This window comes from Elephantulus edwardii, unplaced genomic scaffold, assembly GCF_000299155.1.
Source record: "Elephantulus edwardii isolate Elephantulus edwardi_28Jun2011 unplaced genomic scaffold, EleEdw1.0 scaffold00056, whole genome shotgun sequence".
Lineage (NCBI taxonomy): Eukaryota > Metazoa > Chordata > Mammalia > Macroscelidea > Macroscelididae > Elephantulus > Elephantulus edwardii.
The window spans coordinates 1,934,995-1,957,998 of NW_006399806.1; the positions used below are offsets into that span (position 1 = coordinate 1,934,995).

The 23,004-nt window shown below is 36.1% G+C and overlaps 1 protein-coding gene across 3 annotated transcripts in view; it reads right to left on the minus strand.

The window, feature by feature from the left end:
* Positions 1–4,802: 4,802 nt before the first annotated feature.
* Positions 4,803–23,004, minus strand: part of GRIA4 (glutamate receptor, ionotropic, AMPA 4) — a 584,876-nt gene continuing 566,674 nt past the window's right edge. The window contains exons 15-17 of one of the 3 annotated variants that reach the window (XM_006887293.1): positions 12,972–13,086; positions 10,632–10,766; positions 4,803–5,975 (exon numbers count right to left, since the gene is read on the minus strand). In XM_006887293.1, the coding sequence (XP_006887355.1) occupies positions 5,811–5,975; positions 10,632–10,766; positions 12,972–13,086 (415 nt within the window). In that variant the 3' untranslated portion in view covers positions 4,803–5,810. Of the gene's footprint in view, positions 5,976–10,518; positions 10,767–12,971; positions 13,087–20,577; positions 20,693–23,004 lie in introns of all 3 variants that reach the window. The other 2 variants (XM_006887295.1, XM_006887294.1) reach the window with 2 other exon arrangements.

Below are 23,004 nucleotides of genomic sequence, written 5' to 3' on the forward strand. Positions count from 1 at the left end.
AAAAAAAAAAAAAAAGAAGGAAACTGTGCAACAGTTAATGATTGGAGATCCAAGTTCTTTATAAACTTCATCAAAATCTCAATAAAATTTTTTTTAAAAAGTAAAAAAATAGAATAGCTGTAGGTAGTATATATCAACTAACTAGGCTAGTGGTGGTGGCATATCAGCAGTAAGATATTTTAGTCTTGAACTCAGAAAATATTTATGTACTGGAGAGAAGATCATTTTAAGAAAAATTCAAAACCAGAATACAAAGAAAAGGAAGAAAGTGGATATGATTACATTTCTATAAACATCTCTTTAGGGAACCCTATTGGCCTAGTATTAAGAACCTCAACTGCAATCCCAAAGGCACAAGGTTAAAATACACCAGATGTGAAGGAAAATGATGAGCAGATTTTCTCAATGCAATTAATCTTTTGATTTACTGACTGTTGGTGTTAAAAGTGTTGATTGTGAATGCGAACAAGCTATAATTGAAAACAACCTCAATTTCTTCCTCACCTATTATGGTGCTGCTAATTGGCCCAGTGGTGAAGATAATTTCTTTTTGATGTTAAGCTTTAATCCATTTTGAAGACTACAATCCTAGACCTTTTGCAGCAAATCCTTTAGATCTTAGCATTTTTGATACCACATTAGCTAATGTAGCTTCAGAGTTGACTTTATCTGTTATGTTCAGAGGATTCTATACTTCATGTATAGTGAAAAAGTAACATTGCCTTTCCAATCTTGGGCTTGCATTTTATGATGAATTGCAAATTACAGCCTTTCTGTGCCTAATAAAGTAGAATTAGGGTGGAGATGTATCTTGAATCTTCACCTTGTAGTTCTTTTTATGTGCTGAGTCAGAACTGACACATAGCTGACCCTCCAGCAGGTTTTCAGAGGCTGTAAGTCTTATAGGAGGAGATTGCCTATCTTTCAAACTGCCTGTCTTTGAGTTGGAAGTACAATTCCTTACCCATTAGGCCACCAGAGCTCTCCTGAGCTATAAGAAGGTATAATCCAAATTGCCACTGAGAGCTCTCTTGTGGATATGGTTTATAGTCCTGAGATTATGTAGATGAATGCTCTTGGAATGTTTGATCCTTTTTCACCCTCGACACTGCATCTAACGTCAACCAGCTGCTTCTTATTCACCAGCTTGGCAACCATTGGTGCATTGGCATGTACCAGCCACTTTTAAGCTACAACTGCCTGCAGCTGTCTTACAAACAAGCCTGATTCATGAATTATGGATCCCAAAGACAAAGACAGAACTGAGAGGGCTCAGGGTGGGGTTGAGAGGAATTGTTGAAGTTAGAGATGATAGAGTGTTATAGTAGTTTTGTAGAGTTGATAATTTTTAACCTCTGCCTCATAGCAACTAGTTTTGTACTAATCCCTCGGAAAAAATTATTTGTGCAGCCTGGATGATGATTTTGCTTGTTTTTAACTGCCTTTATTCTGTGGAACCAAATACTTTTGCTAAACTACATTAAATTTAAATGTTCAAAAATTACTTGTGGTGCTAAACTTACAGTGTTTTCTCCAGAATGGAATTCAGAGAAAGTACCTCATTTTGCTAATGTTACATTCAAAATTTGGTTTCTATTATATTATTCTTTACTATAAGAATTATAAGTCCTTTTAAAGTGAGGAGGATCTGAGGCATTTGCTGCAGAAGGTCAAGGATTGCAGCCTTCAATATGAATTGAAGCTCAATATCAAGAAAACAAAGATTTTCACCCCTGGGTCCATTGGCAGCATCATGATAGACAGAGAAGAGATTGAGAATGTTTATAGTTTCAGTTTGATTAGCTCCACAATCAATCAACCCTCTTGGTACCAGCAGCCAAGAAATCAAAAGACAAATTGCATTGGAAAAATCTGCTATCAGGGCTATGTATCAGAGAGCTAGACGACTAAGGATGATAGAAGAAGGATCAATGCCTTCGAGTTGTGGTGCTGGAGAAGAATCTTGACCATACCAAGGACTGTTAAGAACAAACAGGTCTGTCCTGTAGAGGGTTGAGACCAGGCTGTTCCTTGGAGGCAAGGATTTTGAAGCTCTATCTGACACATTTTGAGCTTGTTGCCAGGAGGGGGCAGATCTTGGAGCAGGACATCATGCTTGGAAGGGTGGAGGGGCAGCACAAGTCAGGAAGACCCTGGATGAGATGAATTGACTCAGTGATGAGGGTAATGAGGATAGGTGTGTTGGTGACAATGAAATTGGTTCAAGATCGAGCAGGATTCAGAGCTGTTGTATATAGGTCACTATGAGTTGCAAATAAGTGACTTGATGGCACAATACAACAAATTTACTTTGAGGGAACTCTGGTGGAATAGTGTGAGGGTGGTATACTGCTAACCCAAAGGAAATAGCTTTGTGGCATTTTTAATCCACCAATATCTCTGAGGGAAATATAAGCACAATCTGCCCGTGTGATTTACAATCACAGACTATCAATGGAGGGTTAGTGGAGTTGATTCTGACTGAGAGAGATAAACTTTATTCAATAATCTACTGTGAAACGTAAACAAAAGATGATTTTAGAAGTCTGGCTAAGAAAATAAAAACCTTTACTGGATTATTTAGTTATGACAATTTTTCTGGCCAAACGAATTATTCCCCAGTTAAGTCCAATTACAAAGAGTATCTTATCTGGTCAGAAAATCCATCAGGTCATCTTATTCCTTCTTTAGCTATTCTTCACTTTCTCTCTCTATCTCTCTTTTTCTTTTTGTTTTGGCTTTTAATCAATCTTTAACACACCTTTTGATTTATATTATTAGTTACAATACCCACAATGTCTGAGAATCCATTTATTCTATAGTTCCTTTCCCTGTTTTAATAAGTATTTATTATCTATTCTGCTTTTCCTTCCTCCTTGTCCCTGGTAAACATATTATAATTATCCTGTATGTAAACCTTTCCTTAAATTTGAATAGTAGTGGTCTTATATAATATTTGTTCCTATGTGATTTTCTTGTTTCAAGCAATGTAATTTCTCTAGATTTGTGCATGTTTGCAGTGTTTTGTGAATTCTTCATTGTTTTTCAATGTTACATAGTACTCCATTGTGTGATTATACAATAGTTTCCTTAGCTGTTCTTTCCAGATAGATTTACAACATCATGAAATAAAATTCTTAATTTTAGTTTGACTGGTGGCTCAAGGTTTAAGCACTTGTCAGCTAATTCAAAGTTTAGTGGTTAAACCTTTTACAGTGGTTACACAGATGAAAGACCTATTGATCTAGTACTTCATAGACTCCAGGCAATAAAAACCAAAGGGATATTTCTACTCATATGAGATCACTATGAGCCAGAATCAACTCAAGAACACCGAACTACCAGAACATACTCATAAATTCACACGAGGCAATGTAAAGGAGAAATTTTACTTTTCTGCATCCACTTAATGAAATTAATCCAATCCATTAAGTTATTCGTTCAACAAATATTTATTAAGCACCTACAATATGCCAGGCACTGTGCTGGGTGCTGGGGATACAACTGTGAACAAGATAGACACAGTCCCTGCCCTCAAGGAGCTTACAGTCTAGAAGTTATACAGACAAGTACACAGGCAATTACAATGCAGTATGGTAAGTGCTCTTATGGGAAAACACATTAAGGGCACCTAACTCAGTCTTATAGGCAGGGGATGGTGGATAATCACAAAATCTTTCCAGGGCAAGTAAAAGTTGATTCAAATATTGAAGGATGAGTATAAGTTAATCAGGTAAAGAGGAGACAGGAAAGAGTGTTATAGACTGAGGAAATCTATGCAGTGTCTCATGTGCGGCTTTTGAGGTTCATTTGGTGGTGGGAGATCTTGAGGAGAGGGTAACAGATGTTCTGGAGGGGATAAGCCAGGGCCAGCTCATGAAGGGTCTCATATTCTCTGCTTAAGAGCTTGGGATTTTCCTGAGGGATCTGTGTGTATATGTGTGTGTGTTATCAGATTTTTAACTTTTTAAGTTTGTATTTTACTTCGGCACAGAGACTAAATGGGGCAAGTGTACATATCAAGAGTTGAATCAAGGAGACCAATCATGTTTTTCCAACTGTCTCGCCCATGATATCACTTGGTGATGTTACCAGTCTATCCAGTATACATTCCTTAAACAAGTCATTGGTGTGCACAGCTCACTCATAAGACTTGTATCATGTCTCTACTTTAAAACCCAGTCATCCTTCAGAGTCAGGCTTCCACAGCCATCCTAACTTGTGCTTTCTGTCAAGATCCGTAAGCATGGCTTTTTTTTTGTTTTTCACTACTGAAACACTTATTCTTTATTTCAAACAAACCAGACTATCCTTTGAATTTTGTGACTCTAGTCCACACATATTTTTTAGAAATAAACATGGGCACACATTTTTTTTTCTTACACTTTCCATTTGAGAACAAAGCCTACTTTTCCCTTTGTTGTCTACCCCAAACTATTATTAGCGCCTTCAAATGATTTAAATGCAACAATGGGAATGGGGGTGGGGCGGGGAAGAAGCCCAAGAAACACATAATTTTATGCAGCAAAATACAGTCAAGTAAAATTTCAATACACAATTACAGGGCGTGACAATGATTGATTTCTTCACTTAAGGATTCCATCTTAAACAGGTCAAAGGTCTGTAAAAGAAGAGTAGTTTAGTATGCAAAAATAATAAGGAAAAATTGTATTTTCCAGTAGTATGATCACCACTTGACTTCAGTAAGCCCTCTTTATATATAGTCTTTTAATTCTTCAAATAACTTTTATGGCGATTAAAAAAAAAAAAAACTCAACCAAAAAAACTGAATAAACAACACCACCTTTAAGTTCTGTAGACATTGTAAGAATGTCTATAGTTTTTATTCTTCTTTTTTTTTTTTGGTGAGTACAAAAACCACAATTTTGTACACAAGATTATAAATAATATTGATAACATGAGTGACCCATAGTCTCTTTTGACTCTAAATTGCAGACTGATGATTTTAGGCTATCACCTTCTTCTTTTTTTTTAACTCCTGGAAGTGAGACAAATGCAATCTGTGGACAAACTGACTCATGTCACAGAGTGAAGGTCACAGCAAACGAGATGACCAACAACTTTTATATATATATATATTTATATTTTAAAAAAGTCTGCAAAGTTTATTACAGTGATGGCATTTATATCAATTATTGCAATGTATTGTTCCCTAAGATGGTTAGAAAAAAGAAACGTGTTGTCCTCTACTGAATTTACGTCAGTTAAAAAGCAAGCATGTTTCAGTATTTTTCTCCAAAGTTAAGTGTAAATACTCTCTTTAAATTTTGTTTTTCACAGGATTTACATATTTTTTTAATTATTTTGCTTATCACAGTTTAGTGACTTTTGTTTTCTCTGCTGGATATCCTTCCATTGAATATATGGGTGTTCTGGAGACACAGGTTAGCATGTTCATTGACTTCTAGAACTATTTTATCCCTTGCGTGAAGACAAAGGCCTTTCTGAGCAAGAACTTCACAGTTTAATGCGCTAACTCGCAAGTCTGATTAGTTTTTAAGTCCACCCGAGTGAAATTTGTTGCTGTTAATACACCCGTCCCAGCTTCCCCCCCCTCCCACGCCCCGAAAAAACCTAAATTGTGAGTTTTCCTGATATAAAATCTGAGTTTGGGTTTCCGAGCTGAGCTCATGCACACGCTGCGGCTGATTTCCTGCGCACCGGGACGCACTCCGGTCTCAGCCAAGGGCTTGGTTCACCAGGCGCGCGCTCGGGCGTGTCCCTCTGGGCTGCGTTTCCATCAGTCACCAACAGAGTTTAATTAAGGCACTCAATTATTTTTTTGGTTTTTATGGTAGGTCCGATGCAATGACAGCCAATCCTGAACTTTGTCTAATTGCAGTTCCCGTGTGGACAGCCTTTGGGCAGTCGGGCGTCAAGACGCGGCCATTTTCCCCGACGCTTCCAGTGATGGATAGTCTGGCTTTGTTTCTTATGGCTTCAGAAAAGGTCAGCTAGGTAGCATGGAAAGGAAACAAAAGAATGCAGGGTGTTACACTACTTCTGTTTCTGCGAGAGAGGAGGACACAACAAACACCAAGATAAAAATATTTAGACATCTGCATTTTTTTCCAGATTCTTTTAGTTATATGAAAAAAATGCTAATAAGGGAGAAGAAAACCTTCACTACACAGAAGGGCGAGTCAGACTAGAGTTTGGGGGCCTCTTTTTATTTAGGAGCGAATTCTAAGAGCAAAGAAGGGTTTTGTTGAACAAATCTTGGGCAAAGCCTATCTTGATCTACTCTAGGCTACACTGCTGTTTAAGAGCTCCTTTATGTTTGATCAACATTCTTTAATATTTTTTGTTAAAAAACGCCTTTATGATGCAAAGGTTATACGCTTAAAATTGTGATGAATTGTCTGAACACCCAATAGAGACAATTCACAACTGATCTTTCTGTTTGCACAACAAAGATCTAGCCACAAACACTTTCATTCATTCACACGGGTTATAGACATGACCCAGAACAGTACAGTTAGTGACATATAGTTCACTCTATGCGTACTCTGGACGCTAAGGCTTCTATTTTAAGTAAAGTGCTTAAAAGCTGTACACCGAAAGCGGACATCTTTTAAAAGCTCCTGAATGGTAACTTACACCATAGTGAGTTTCAAAGTTTAGGGTCTCTGAAAACCTCATCAAACTCTTATTCTCTGTCATATTAGATACCAAATCAAACAAGAAACAAAACCAAAAAACTCCAAAGCAACTGCCATGCAGTCGATTACAACGCATGGCAGTCTCGTGTTTCTGAGGCTGTAAATTTCTGGAAGGAAAGAGCCTCATTTTTCTCTGAAGGAGTAGCTGCTGAATCACTCTACTGCCAACATTTTCTTTATCAGTCCATCACATATTATGCCATTAGGGTTCCTTGCCGTTTTAAGTCTGTTTCTCTGTGCCATCGACTCAGGACCGACTTATGGCTGAGCTTCCATTAAGTTTCTGAGGGTGTAAACTGCGTGGGAGGAAAAGGCTTATCTTTCTCCCTAACAGTGACTGGTAGGTTCCAACCCACTAGAGAGGTGGACCTTTTGGGTTAGCAGCACAACTGCCTTTCAGATAGGCTACCAGAGCTCCCTGAAGCAGACAGTAATATTACAGAGAGGATGACTAGGGAAAGATAGGAATGTACTACTTGTTTGACACCTTTAATTTTTTTCTAGTAACCTGAATTCTATTATGAATTCAAGAGGAAAAGAAATAAGTGAGCTATTTCCTAAATTTGTTACAGCTTAGATCATAGTGTCACCATATCTTAATTTCCTATTAAAAGTATCAAATTATTTGGGGAATTCTATCATTTAACTTGTTTTCTGGAGCGAAACTGTTAAAATAATGATATATTAACTAATCAACTGAAATTATTGAATTAAAGAAAATTATAGCAAAACAATTTAGAGATCAGATGTCCTTGTAAACATGGAAATTGAAGTTAAATTGCTAATGACAGACATATATCTAAGATAAGAAAAAGTGAATTTCATATTTTTACTGAGAAGTTTTAAAAATTGATATTCATTGTTATAATCAGAAATCAGAAATATCTTTCTTTTATGCCATGCTGGAAAATATAATGAGCATTTTTGGGAAAAGAAGTATTCCCACAGAGTTGTGTTCAATTAGTCTCTTAAAATCAGATCTTTTTGGACTTTTTATTCAGCACATCATAGGTAGTCAGTAAGAATTTTTTTTTTTTAGTAAGTATTTTTTCAATGGATGTGTGTCTGTATTTGGAACACTGCTTTTTTTCCTTTCTTGGCAATTAAATGATGGGATAAAATCCGTTTCATTCAGAACTCAATTTAACTGTACTTACAGTGACTAGGACAATGGGGGTTGTGTTGGAATCAGTGAGACTAACTCAGGACAACAACAACAAATTATACTTTAATAAAAAATTCTAAATGAAAAATAATGCAAATTGTTTTAAAACGATCAGAAAGTGCACATCATTACACTAATAACAGATTTAGAAGTGAGACAATGCAGTTCAACAAATATTTGGAAAGGTCCTTCAGTGAAGAGCTTTACTCATGACTGAACCTCCCCAGGGATTATGTCTTGAGACTGAGGCTTGTGGCAGAGGAGGGTGTATGCACTTAATTGGCAGAGCTTTGTAATACTTGAAGACAGGATGGCCTATGCCATGGAATCAGCAACCAGAGACATATTTTCTGGTATGTCTCAGCAGAGCTCAAAGTGCTTTCCTAGCACTTGTCAAGTAGGCAGAGGCCAGGCTGATTAGGACGGTGACACAATGGCTGTCGTTATTCTAGTTGAAATGAGACTTTTGAAAAGTTATGCACTTAAGTTTGTGCAACTTACGTTTCCAACTTAAAGTTAGAATGCTAAGGTTTTCGGGAATGTGCATAGAAAGAACTACTAGAAGAACAGCATTATTTGTGTCAGGAAAGTCTAGTAATAAAAATATTTATGAAATACAGGGCTTGCTATTTCTGTATAACTGTCTAGTATAAAAATATTTTTAATGTAATGTGTTGTAGATAGATGCTCTTTAGTTCAAAACCCTTTAATTGCTACCTTGTAGCAATTCTTGTGGTGTAGTGCATTTTCTGTTGTGCTGTTAACACAAGGTGTGTGGTTCGAATCCACTAGCTGCTTCACTGAAGACAGTCTCCTCTTATAAATATTTACAGCCTCAGAAACCTGATGGAAAGTTTCTGTGAACCCACATCAACTCCACAGTAGTAAGTTATGAAGCACAGCTCTCCTGTGACATAATAGAGCCAACTGCAACTATTTTTTATCTGTAAAAAAGATTGGCTGATTCAGTTGGCTGTCTGTATGAAGAATTGGATTGGGAGTCTAGGTTGATGTTGTTTTTCTAATTTAAGGGAAAATCTCTCAACCCTGTAAACATTAAGATGAAAGAATTCTCATAATAGCCAGCACAGCTTGCCTGCCTTAGTTTATTGTTTCAGTTTTAGAAGACATGACCCTAATGTTTTCATCTGGGTGACTTGAGGGTTTTGTTCTTAATTCCCCTTCTCAAAACTGGGCAGGTGCCTCTTTGGGATATTACTCATCTGCAGGTGTATTATGTCATTGATAGCTAGGTTATGGATAAAAGCACTTGGATTTTATAAAAAAGGTTGTTTTTTGTGTGTGTTTTTTTAAATCTAACAACTATTTTAGTAACTTTTATATAAACATATATCAAAGTTTAATGTACCTATGCCTAGAATTCCCTCAGGTGTACACATTATCCTCATTAGCAATGATACCACACTTTTGACTCTGGAGTACATCAAGCACTAAACGCCTCTTGTGGGTTCAAAGGCTCATTTATAATTGTAATCAAAAGGAGTGGCTATTATGCATTATTTGGAAAATGGGCTTTTGAGGTCTGATTTTAGGGAAGCAGTAACAGATGCTTTCAAATCTTATTTTGATAAGTGTGCCCATTATCATTAGAGGATAAGTAGTGACCCTTGAGCCTTAAAAAAATGATCTCTCTTTCATAAATTTCATTCTTTTTTGGTGTCACAATAAGAGAATGTAAGTAAAGCTTCTGTGACTTGGTTAAAAGCAACTGAAATTTGGCAGATGTGGCGCATAATAACTCACTCGGCCTTTTATCTTTCACTGCATCTTTCTTATAGAACACACAGATGAGGGAGATCTTCAGTAGAAAAATTGCTGTATTGTCTGAAATCCCTATCCACCTTCGTGATACAGTGAACACAATGGCAGAATTTCATCTCATAACCGTGAACTGTAGTCGGTATTCTGACAGTCACTTCTGCCCATGGATCTGGCTCAAGGACTACTGTCACATTAACAAAATAGCAGAGTTTCATTCTTTAAAAATATAGAACGGTGACTACTGTAAAACAAGTTAGGTGGGGGAGTTGGGATGACAACCCACTAAATAACTGCCTTTGAGTCTCTTTGGACTTATAAAAAAAAAGAAAAATCCTTACCATTGAGTTGATTCCAACTCACAGTGACCTGTAGGTGTCACTACAGTTAACATCTACAATGTGCCTGACACTTCTTTGGAGCTTTTGTAAGTATTGTTTTCCAGGAAATAAATAAGACTTTAGAAAATTGGTAACCGTCTAAACTTTGATCATTTAAAATAGGGTCTGTGCTTATTTTGTTAATACTTATCCTAAAATTGGATTGTTACAGAGAAAAGAAGCCTGGGCTGTGTGTAAAGGCACCCAGGCGAGTCTAATTTCCAATTTCTTCCAAATTTCAAGTAGAATCAACTGTTTCAATCACTTCATAAAGTAGTTCTGGAGGTTTGTTTTTACCTTTCTGACCCTTGCAATGCAGATATCTATTGGCAACATAGAGTGTCAAACAGTACGTCTGCAGCCAAAGAAAATGGAACATCTTTGCATTGAAGTTGTCAAAAAATAGAAAGCTCTAAGTAGAAGCAAGCAATACCACCACTGGACAGACAGGTCACAACACTGCGATTACAGGATGCATCACCCACTCACTGTTGTAGGCCCTAAATCCTACCCCTAAATTTTAATACTTTCGGTTCCATATACGTTGTAACCTTCTCTATAGGTTGCTAAATTCTGGGTATTCTGCGAGGAAGTTGGGTTAAAAGTCTGTGCACTCTTTGCCACCTTCATTCTCTTCGCTTCTGCCCTGGACTTGTAACAGAACTCTACCAAAGCCACCAGCATTGCCAAGCCCAAGCCGCCAACCAGAATGTAGAAGACGCCTGCTACGTTGCTCAGGCTCAAGGCACTCGTCTTGTCCTGGAGGGGGATAAAGACACTTCAGTTAATGGCAGAAATGTCACATCCAAAAGGTCAGACAGCACATGAAATCAGAGAGCCAGTGGAAACAGAGGCATCATTTAACTTAGAATTATTTACATGGATATATCACTGATGTTGGTTTACGGATTTTAGCATAAAGCTTATAGCTCTTAGGGAAAAGGCAAATTATGATGATAATCAACAAGTAGGATGTAATTGCATCCAATAACATCAGTACATTTTATCATAATTAAATATGCAACGAAAACCAGTAAGCCATGTAAAGGGATTTTACATATATATAGGGTGGCAGAGATGGGATTATTATCATTAAGTCTGAAAAAGTCTGTAAAATGCTCATGTTTAAAATCAGTTATGTGGGAAAGACAGTACATTTGGCTTTGCTCCCATTAAAATATACTTTTAGTTTTGGAAATGTCTCCTGAGTAAATACAACATTAATTAATATTCTACTAATGGTCCTTACTTAATTTTACATTTTAAAAATTACTTTTTTTGTGAATATATGCAAACAGTATTCAAGATTATTATTTATTATTTTAGTTGTATCTTTATGGAAAAGTTCATGAAAAAAGTCACTTTTACATATTAAATAGCATTATTTTGGAATACTTTATAAGCATCTAGTTTAGATGATATTTAAAATTAGGTAACTTAAAAAAATAGACAAATTGCCCTAATCATTGGAGAAATATTTATATAGGGTCAAATACATCTATTTTTTTATTGATTTAGAAATATAATTCTATTCCCACTTAAAAAAAGTTAATCAGTTAATATTTTGTATATATTTCTCCAAATCTCTATTATACCTATTAAAGGAGAACTTGAGAATTCAGAAACAGCCAAGCACATGATTAAAATATGTTAAAACTGTAGCTTGAAGGCGGATTTTTTCCACAAATTATAAATTTATCTATATATTACATTATTTGAAAAGGATTTTGGGTGGCATACCTGAAGGATGCCCTGCAACCTCATTTTCTCTGCAGTATGTTTTGCGATTCAGATGCTTAAGTACTTTTATGAGGAGAAAGTTTAAGGGACATGCTATATATGCCCATTTAGCCAGGACATCCATTAACTGGACCATAAAACTCAGATTAACTTAATTTTTTAGACTAAAACTTGCTTCTACTTTATGGAAGTATTTGAAATGAGTATTTTCTTATCTGTACCAAGCTTGTCTCATTCCAAGGCATGAGACTGTGGTTCAAACTCTGAAAAATTCAATTAGCTTAGCTCGATTTCTTTTTCTAGTTAATTGAGATTCTTTTACTTAAAAATCATGTGTTTAATGTCTTAGAATTCCAGTTTTGGATTTTTGTTTTTTTGGGGTTTTTTCTCCTTTGTAGAAGAAGATACCAAAAAAGAGAAGAGAAGGTGTCAGGAATCTTTCAAGATGCCTTTCAGGTATTGTTTGGTATCATCTACTAATTTGTACAACTATTTCAATTCACTGAGAAGCTTTTTGCTTTAAACTAAAATAGAACTCTTCTGAACATTATTTTCATTTACATTGAACTGATTCAGGCATATATATTCTGACATCATTCTAAAATAATTAGTAATGTAGAGATTTTAGAATGGGAGGACACTATTCATAAGTATTTTGTTATTTATAATACTTTTGATGGGAAGAGTAAAATTGACGTTTCATTATGTTTATCCATGAATACAGAAATATAATTAGGCCTCATCAAGCTAAAGTGGAATGCTTGGCAAATAGTTGCAAAAGGCTGAAGACGCATTTATTTTATATTTAAAGTAATTTTCTAAAGGACTATGGATCAATTTCACATTCCTGTTTTGTGAATACATGCGTTCTGGAAATCACAGCTTTCAAGGTCTTTGCCTCCAAAACAAATAACCAAAAGACCCAGCCATAAAAGACATTACTTTTATTAGTGGTACGTAAGATTGGGACTAATGTTAAGTAATCTTATGGTTTTATTTTTTATTTTTTTTTGCACTAAATTTAAATTTAATCGAAAGATTTTATACTTAGGGAGCAGTTTACAATTTCCTGGGGTGGAAATTTATGATATTAGCTTTAAATTTGGGCAGTGGCTGAGTGTATAGGGAAATAGGCAGTTTTTAATGTTTCTATGTACTATTGATCATTGCTCCCGATTACTGCTTTGTGAACACAAGAGGAGGCCCCGAACTGCAGCGACTGACCTTGCTTCCAGAGTCCTTGGGTCCACATTCACCTTTATCGTACCACCATTTGTTTTTCAGCTTGTCTAAGACGCCTGCCTCACTGAGTTTCAAAACGGCAAGGTTTACAGGAGTTCTTCACGTGGAAAATAACATAAATAACATTATATATGTTATTTTATGTTATTCAAGTAAAACTACATTAGAATCGCATGGCAAAGTGACAGAGCAGAGGCCACAGTAGGTGCTATGTCTTGTACTGTAGGCCCAGGTTTAGAAACAGACATAAAACTGGGGCCTGCTCCATCGCTTTAGGTAACAGGCACATACTGCTAGGGAGGAGTTGGAAAGAAGATGTATGCAATTACTGTGAATCCAAAACTATTGGCCTGAGTTGGCTTTCTCTTTTCATTTTCTCAACAAAATATAGAAGTCATTAAAACAATCAAGACATTCGTAATTTCCCCCTTTCCAAATTCATGGAAGTGACTGCAGGTTGACAGACTTGAATAGACGTTAACTGGGAATAATTTAATTTCTTGCACGCACTATGATTCAGTCAGTGGAATTTAACTATGCTGTGAAAGTATGTCTATAGTATTTGTCACTCTGATAACCCTTAGCCAGGTTGATCTAGGACCCAATTAAAGAGTAGAGTGAGTCTAGTGTTCTCAGTGGAGGATCTCTCATGCAAGAAAATCATTATAAAGCTAACAACTATTGCTGGTGGTTTTCTTTTGTATGACAAGATTCTACAGAAATAATACCATCAAGGGCAATTTACACCTTGATCCTGTAATATTAATATATCAAAGTACAAGATGAAATACCTGTAGGATATACATTCTTACCAGGCAGTTTTCTGACTCTAGTCAGGAGTTTTCTGATTAGGGGGAACTCTCCCTCCCTGTAAAATCTCATTTCTTTTCTGTAGCCTCTGATTCCTTTGATACTAAACACTACGTTAGGCCTCTCCAGGAGGAAGGTGTCAATGGACATCAATGTCAATACCAACTTTTATTGGCACATTTACCTCTGTGTATGCAATATAAAAGCTAACAAGATAAATGTGTATCTATAACTCCTACTCCTAGGGTTGTTGGTTGTTTTTTCCCCCCCCTGTTATTATTGCTGTGGTTGGTTTATTCTTGCTTTTAAACTTTCAGAGAGAGACTGCCACATCACTTGGTCTCTCTGTATTTCCAATGCTTCACTTCTCCTAGGAAATGTTAAATGCATCAGGAACAACACAACATGCATTTCTTTCATTCCTCTGCTACTAATTCTGTATACCCTACATAGTTAGATAATTCATTCATTCATGAGCGTTATTTCTAACATTTATTGAGTGGCTATTACATATGAGGCATTGTTAGAAATATTTTTTCAAGTTTAATTACTATTCTCATCCTCTTTCATTGCTGAGTTAGAACCTTCAGTGGGTTTTCAGAGGCTGTAAATCTTATTGGCGATTTCCCACCTTTCTCTTCCAGCCAGAGGAAATGTTGAATTTGAATCACCTGCCTTGCAGCTGGAAGCACAATCCCTTACCCACTAGGCTACTAAAGCCTTCTGTATTGTTCTCGCTTGCATTTTACATACCAGGAAGACAGAGATCAGAGAAGCTAAGTAACTTACTAAGACACACATAGCTAGGGGGTAACTGGATCAGGACTTTAGAACTCATTCTATTAAAAAACATTAATTAGAGAAGATGCAGGAAATGAGGTTTCTAACTAGTTGAGTTTTAATTAGTAGCTAAACCATTTTTTTTTCTTTTGTTTTCCCCCTTATGCCCTTGGCCCTGGTAAAAATTTCCCATATGTTAGATTTCTTTTGTCTTTCTAACCTCTAATACAAATTAACTTTTTAAAATCAGTGTTACATGACTATGACTTGGTTTTATGGTTACATTTAATAGATATTTTAGTGTTTGTTAGGATCCTAGATTATTTTGGCTAAATTGATTTTCTCCAGGCTAGCTCACTTAGCTACGTGTTTTTTGAGCCTGTTCTGTACTCCTTGAACATGGTGAAATGGAAGGAGGAGAGTTAAACACTGAGAAAAGGAAAACATGAAAGAGTTCTTTGTTCTAGAAGGGATTGTTGGAGAAAAAAATTGTAAATTAGGTGAGGATTGCTTCTGGTTTACCTCTTTTCTGTTTTAAAGTACCTTTTTGTTTTGTTTCCTCCACCTTCACTTTGCTGCTTTGTCCCTTTTGCCTGTGGTTCACTTTAGATTAGTAACCTGAGTTCACTGGGTAAGATTAGATTTCAGTATTTAAAATACATGATGTGCATTATTAACCAATGGACACCTAGCGAAGCAGTGGTTAAAATTCTTGACTGCTAACCAGAAGATCTATGGTACAAAACCGCCTTCCACAATATGGAAAGACAAAAAAAAAAAAGAAAAAAGAAAAAAGATGTAGCAGTCTGTTTCCATAAAAGTGACAACTTTTGAAACCCTATGGGGAACTTATATTCTATTCAGTAGGGTTACTATGAGTCAGAACTGATCTAATGGCATTGGATAATTATGAACTAAATACAGCCTTCAGTATGAATAACATCTCAACATGAAGAAAACAAAAATCCTCACCGCTAGGCCAGCAGGCAACATCATGATAGATGAAGAAGAGAGAAATTGTAGATTTCATCATACTTGAATCCCAATCAAAACACAATCAACAACCTTGTTACAAGCAGTCAGGAAATAAAAAGATGTGTTGCATTGGAAAAGTCTGCAGTCAAGGACCTCACCAAAATGCTGAGGAGCAAGGATGTCAGTTTGAAGTATAAGGTGCATCCAATCCAAAGCATGGTCTTTTGAGTTACTTCTGTGCATCTGAGAAGTGGACAGTGAATAAAGATAGATGACAGAAGAAGATTTGATGCCTTTAAGTTGACAGAAGAAAAACCAATGTCTTTGGTTGGTGGTGCTGGACAAGGGCACTAAATATCTCATGGACAAAAGAGTGAACAAACATGCCTTGGAAGGAGTATAGCCAGGATGCTCTTTTCATTTCACATAATTTTTGACATGTTAGGAGGGGGCCAGTCCTTAGAGAAAGACGTCATATTCATAAAATTGGAGGGTCAGCGAAGGAGAGAAGATCGTCATTGAGATGGATGGACACAGTGACTGCAACAATGGACTCTAGTGTGGCAGAGATGAAGAGGATGGCACATGATAGGGCAGGTTTCAGATCTGACTTTCATAAGGTCGCTATGGGTTGTGTCTAAATACCAGATTAAAACCCAGAAATTATATATCAAATATATTTACTAGAGAATATATTATCTGGAAATCTCACTTATAAAATGATTTTTGTATAAATATCCAAACATCCAAAAATATACATGTTTTTATATACATAGAGAATAAACTATTAAACAGGCAGAAAACAATAAACAACTTGGTAGATATTTCTAGCATTATAGGTCCTTCATAACTATTGGTACAATCAACATTTATAACTGGAATCAGAATTATTATATATTAAAATCACTTAAAATTTGCTTAAAATTCTATGATTTGAACTCAAACTAAACCACATTTATTAAACTGGCTAATTTGTCTCAGGCATTGTAAAAGAGATTTAAAATTGTTTCATTGTCAATTAATAAATTTCTATTATTATTGTAAGGAACATGAACTTCTTTTCAAATAGAGAAATATTGCCCCTTTCAATAATATTAAGACGTGAAGGAGTGAGTTTGAAAAGACATGTGTATACCTAAAACATTGCCTTTCCATTTGATTTTTGTTTTATATTTGATAGAAGATACCTCTCTCCTATCCAGTATTGTATTTTTACTTTTTATTGTGAAACATTCTGACTGAGTGCTGCTGTGGTTAGAACTTTATAGTTCTGCAGATGACAATTGGTAAGTTAATTTCCATTGTGAGTCAAATCCAACTCCGGGTGATCTTGTCGGGCAGGGAACTGATCCATAGGATCCAGTCTTTACAGAAGCAGACTGGCACATCTTTTGCTTATTGAGTGACTCGTAGATTTGAACTGTCTACTTTTCAGCTAGAAGTTGAGTGCTTTAACCAATCATTAAAGCTCCTGAATGGATGAGTAGAGATACTAATTATTGCATGCTATGAAGTGTGATTGGGGTACTGCAGTAGTATAAATATTTTAAAATACAAATATTTTAGCTGCCCGTTATGTGAGATCATAGTATCCTTAAGAAATCTATTACAACAAACATAGCCATCAAGTCAGAACCGACTCATAGTTGACCTTCCTGTGGGCTTTCAAAGATGTTAAATTGCATAGGAGGAGACTGCCCATCTTTCTCTTGCAAAGCAGGTGGTAGATTTGAACTCCTGACTTTGGGTTGGCAGGGCAACACATTACCCACTAGTCCACCAAATGACAGTGGTGTATTTTTTTCTCTTTTTATTTCTCATAGGTCTTGGCACATTGTTGGGTTAAAGTAGAAGTTTAATAATTTGCTGCTGATTGGAAAAGGAGAGATGTCCTCCTAGGGACAATCACATGTGTCAACTGACAGGAGGGTGAAGGGTTTTCTTGGAGGGCTTTTTGAGATAAGGTGTTAGCAAAGAATACTGGACATAGTACGAAGTGCCAGAAGAATGACCAAATCTCTCTTAGAAGGAACATAGCCAGAATTCTCCTTAGAAGCAAAGATGACAAGCATATCTGATATGCTTTGGGCATGCTACCAAGAGAGCTAAGTCTCTGGAGAATGAGATAGTATTTGGAAAAATAGAGAGTCAGTGAAAAGATGATTCTCAAGAAGATGAAATGACAGGATATCTTTAATAGGTTTAAATATGGCAATGATTGCCAGGATGGCACTGGCTTGGGACATGTTTCCTTGGGCAATATTATGAGTAGGAACTTGTAGGCACCGAACAACAAAAAGACGCTTCTTCATGTGTGGCACAGAGTTCCTCTCTCTTTTCCAATTAGATGAATCTTTGTGAGGAAGATTAGTTTTCTTCCTACCAAGATCCTGTATCTGAAAACCAGAGACACAGGATTTCACCATATTTGTGACGTGATGTCCGAACATACGTGTTTTTCCTATGTTGGATTGGCTGCATGTATTTGCCTCTTTTGCTCTTTCTGCCCACCTAGCAAAGGCTGGCTACCTTCTCCCATTCAGTATTTCCCTCTTTGTTTTGTCTCTCGAGCCTCTTTGGGGAGGAAACAGGGATATTGAAAAAAAAAAAGAAAATCAGTCACCTAAACAGGTGAAAATGAAATGTTGGAAAGTACAAAAGGTTCAAAGGAAAATTGTAAAGAGAAAACTGCCTCTTGGTAATTTACTCTGACCTAGTTAGGTCAGGCCATTTAAAATAACACCTTTTATTACAAGCTTAGCGTGGATCATTATTAACATTTAGATTGTAACAACCTATTCTCTTGGTGACAAATTTACATCAACATATGATCTTCTAGGTTTGGTTTGTTTTTTTTTTTTAAAAAAGTATTAAATTAAATTTCCAGAAGATAAACCAGATTATACTATTATTATTTTGGAAGAACATTTCGTGTTGATTCTGGTAACATTTTAGAAATTACTTAAGTCTTTTTAAAAGTGTGAAAGTTAGATTCACATTTACTCTTCTGTATAACAAATACTAGGAAGCACTGGTGGCCTATTGGCAAGAAGCTGCAGCTGTGTTCCCCAGGGCACACAGTTTGAATCCACCAGCTGCTCTGTGGGAGAGAGACAGGTAATCTCCTCTCCTGTGATTAACTTCCTCTGAAAACCCACTGGAGTGTCAGCAATGGGTCTGTTATGACTCTATGGTACACAACAACGACAAATACTATTTGTTTTTGTTAAATAGTCACTTGTCCAATTCCTCATTTGAATAAATTAGTATTTTGAGTTTTTCCTTAATCTGTATATAACTTTGCTTATGCTTGCTTATTTGCCTTGTAAAATAAGACTTTACAATAAATTTTAAATGCTTATCTGTAAAGCAGTGGTACACTTTCTTATAATTGCAAGGAAAATAGTAATTTGCAAAGAAATTTTTTTCTGATGCAATAGAATGTCTTCATTTTTCTTTCCCCTGCTGCTATTACAGCCCAATTTCTTATGTTTCTAATTTGCATAAAAGATTATTAGTGAAAACTTGAATAATGTTCTTTCTACATATTTGGATGTTTATGGACACTATCAGAAAATTCTAGGTAAACTGAGGTTTCAAAATCTAAAAAGAATACTCCTTAACAAAATATAATGGATGATCCAAAGAGTGGAGGTAGCAATTAGGTCATTTGAAGGGGATGAGTCCATAAGAACCCTTGAACACTTCTCTCATCTCTCTTCTGTAGAGACTCGATTTCTTTCTTGGGATAAAGAGAAGGCTAGTCAGTCCTGGGGAGAACAAAAACGTGGACTCATACTATTCTCTAGTCTCTTATCTCTCATGATTTCTTTGTGGTCAGATAATTCAGTTAGCAACGTTTGCCTTTCTTACTCCTGAAATAAGATGTGTCCTTAGATGGAAGTATGCAAATGAGCTGTATTTGAAAGACTTTAAAGGTTTGGAGAGCCATTAGGTGGTGCTGTTGATACAATTAAGTACTAGCCAATAGTATGGAGGTTTGAACCTGTCGGAAGTTGCCTAAGAAGAAAGGCTTACACCTTTTTTTCCCTTTTCCTCCAAGTAGCACAGTTAGTTCTACTCTGACACACACGGGCCCCCTGAAGCTGAGGCAGTATATGGAAATTGGTGGGGACTCAGTGAGAATATAGTCCAATGAAAAATTGAAGATAAGCAAAGATGTCTTGTTTTGCACAAATTTCTAGATTTGAAAACAAATAGAAGACTATTTTCTAGAAAACTTTCATAATTCTTACATATAGATTGATAGAAATAACCCAGAAGTTTCCCATATGATGGATGTTTTCGGTTTTCTTCACCTCTCTGAACAATGGTTCCAGAGACACAATATAGTATTTCTGTTAATTGTATCCCTTCTTCCCCACCCCCCCCCAATGACTGTTAAGAAATTAAAAACAAATGTTATTTTAAGAAACTAGGAATATTTTATGGATGAAATTCAGACAAAATTTGATTAGGTTTACTTTTGTGGACGGATCCTTTTGTAGCCTGATGCATTGGAGGAAGACAAAACATGTCTATTTCTCATGACTGTCTTTGATCTGTGATTTAACTTAAACGTAACCTGATAGTGTTACATGGATAAATACCTTTCTAATTGGTATTCTAGAAGTCTGAGTGGCTGTTACTTAACAAATGTTTGAGTAAAAGTTCTGGTGTTTAATGCCAAAGAAAACAAGCCAAGACTGAATCCTCTCTGGCCTTCACTACAGTGCTTTTTCTGCAGCCTTTCCTGTTTTACGAAACCAAGGTTCATAGGACTATACTGTCTGACCCACGGTGTCTTCAGAGCAAGCAATTTTCAATTAGGTATGCTAAGGGGGCCCCGAATTTAGAATGGTTGCAAATATTTTTGCTTTGACAGTAATTGCATACTTGGATTTGTGAAGGGACTTGACCAGCAATTCTGGTAGGATTCCTGGGTACAAACCATAAGTCTCCCAGCAGATGCACCTATTACTTTACATACTGTTTACCCGCTTTTGGTGACATTGAGGCTAACCTTGGAGTCACCTCCCCCGCTGCCACATTCTCCTTTGTCGTACCACCATTTGTTTTTCAATTTGTCCAAGAGGCCTTGTTCATTCAGTTTTAAAACTGCGAGGTTAACAGCATTTCTTGAAACGATAAAACATATTTTGTAAGAAACTGCACAGCTGTTAAGAAGTTAGAAGGAATGAGGACTTAAGCTCTTTTATAAGCTTCTCCCAGACGCTAAATAAACCTCTCATTTTGCCATCCTGCAGCGCCTTCCACCACAGTCCAAACCAAAAACAATTGCAACTAATTTTCAGTGTATTAGGCATGCAGTGTTTAGGGCTGCTCACTTTCACAGTTCATTTACTGTTAAATAACTGATTCCGTCAAATGGTTATTTTTTTTTCTCAAAACATTAACAAACGTAAATCACTAGGAATTGAGGAAAATACATGTCTTGAATTCTCTTGACTCTATGCATGTCAACAACCCAAGACACTGGGATGAAAATTTATGTCTAGAAGGAAAAGCAAAATGGTATAAACAATCAAACCAGCCATTGTATTTTGTGGACTGATTTCCTGACAAGAGTGCGATTGTTACTTTTGCTCTTTTTTTAGTATGTGTTTGTTTGCAGTCTGCTTGTTGGTTTGTTTCTGTGTTCTGAGATGTGAAGAGTCCCAGGTCTGAATGAGGTTCCTGGATGCAAGTCTTAAGCTAGCCAAGAGACAAGAAGCCACAGTGCTTAGCAGGAAAGGTTCTTCATCTCAATTTGGTGTTGATTCTTGAAAGTCATTGTGTGCTATGTAGACACTGATATCACATATCCAATTCATCTATGTAAATGACATAATTGAACTCCAGGGACTTATGCTGCGAGTGGCCATGGACCAAGTTAGTATTCTCTATGAAGAGAGTGTATTCCAGTTATTCTCTAAAAGGATTTAAAAAATGTCATGTCTTCCACACATTTGGTTTCTTTCTGGCTTTCAAGTTACAGTTTTTTAATGACCCATTAATTCTTCGAAGTATCCTTTAGAATTGGACATAATTTTCTGTTAGGTCTAAGGGAGTGGCTTACATATGTCGAGAATTTGGGTACAGTTTGTGCTGCAGTATTTAATAAAGACTGAGTTTGTGATTACTATTGCTGACTGGATTACAGATAAGATCTGATAAAACAGCATTATTACCAAATATCACTTGTGCTTGGATTTGCCATTGAAATGCCAGGTAGCTGAGAAATAAAAAGTGTTGGGTATTTTATCACTAACCAGACTAGCATGTGTTTGTTTTCTTAAAATGTGTTCTACTTTAAGTAAGGGATGTGCATTTTCCTGGTTTGTGATGGTCTGATTCACATGGAGCATGGGTAAGCCACATGCTTTGGGGAATATTGACACTTTTAAGAGACATCCATTTCCTTAATGCTAATTAAATAATTAGCTGTTCACACATCCCAAAGAAAGTGCCACATTAACTAATGGTATGAATGAATAAATACCAGGTTGTCAATTTCATCACTAAAATGGTCAGACTGAAATGTACAAATGTGTGAATCAGACTGCAACTTTAGTGAAGGTAAAGAAAATTACTAAAAGAAATATTGCTGGTTGGAGAAAATGAATTATTTTACTTTATTATGTGTACACAAATAGCTAAAGTAGTATTTTAATAGCTTAAAAGTAATTACTAGAATTTTCCATTTTGGAGAAACTGATCTTATAAACCATTTTACTTTTACCTTAAACATGGATATTTTAAATGACATGGTATCTCAATTGTTTTATATATTGGTTTAGACCTTTCTTTTGATAAAACTAAAACCATTCCATGAGAGGGTTATTTAACAGGGTGATTAGCCATATCCAAAGACAGTTTCACAGCACAATAGAAAACAAAAAAGCAAAATAAAGGAATGGATAAAGAGGAAAAAAAAAGCTTAACGTTGAAAAAATTGTAATAAAAGCTTTCTAAAATACAACTCTAAAATATTATCTTTCTAATACCATCTAATAGGCCATGTAAAAACAGTTTAGTTTCACACTGCTATCTTTGTGTGCATGGATCAAATGTTTGACAAATATGCTACTGCCCGGATCACAGTTTCTTGTGCAGTTCTTCCAGAAACATGCCCTCCTTTCATAAAATCCACTTGACTCAATCATGTATGAAATATACCTTTCCTAAATAGTACACAGTAGAAAGCATTCTTCACTGATGTTTGGAAACAGTATACTGTAGTTAATATTTCTTGGTGTACTGACAGTGCCTGGAGTTTTCAACAATGGCCTGACCACAGGCAGAATTTCCTTATGTGTTAATTTCATTTTCTAGACCTTCTTCGATTTCTGTTTAACTTGTGGTATAGTGTCGTTGGGCTAGGTGCTGAATTTTTATGGAATTCATTCACTTTTACAGCCTATTAAGACTAAGAATCATCAAGGGACTT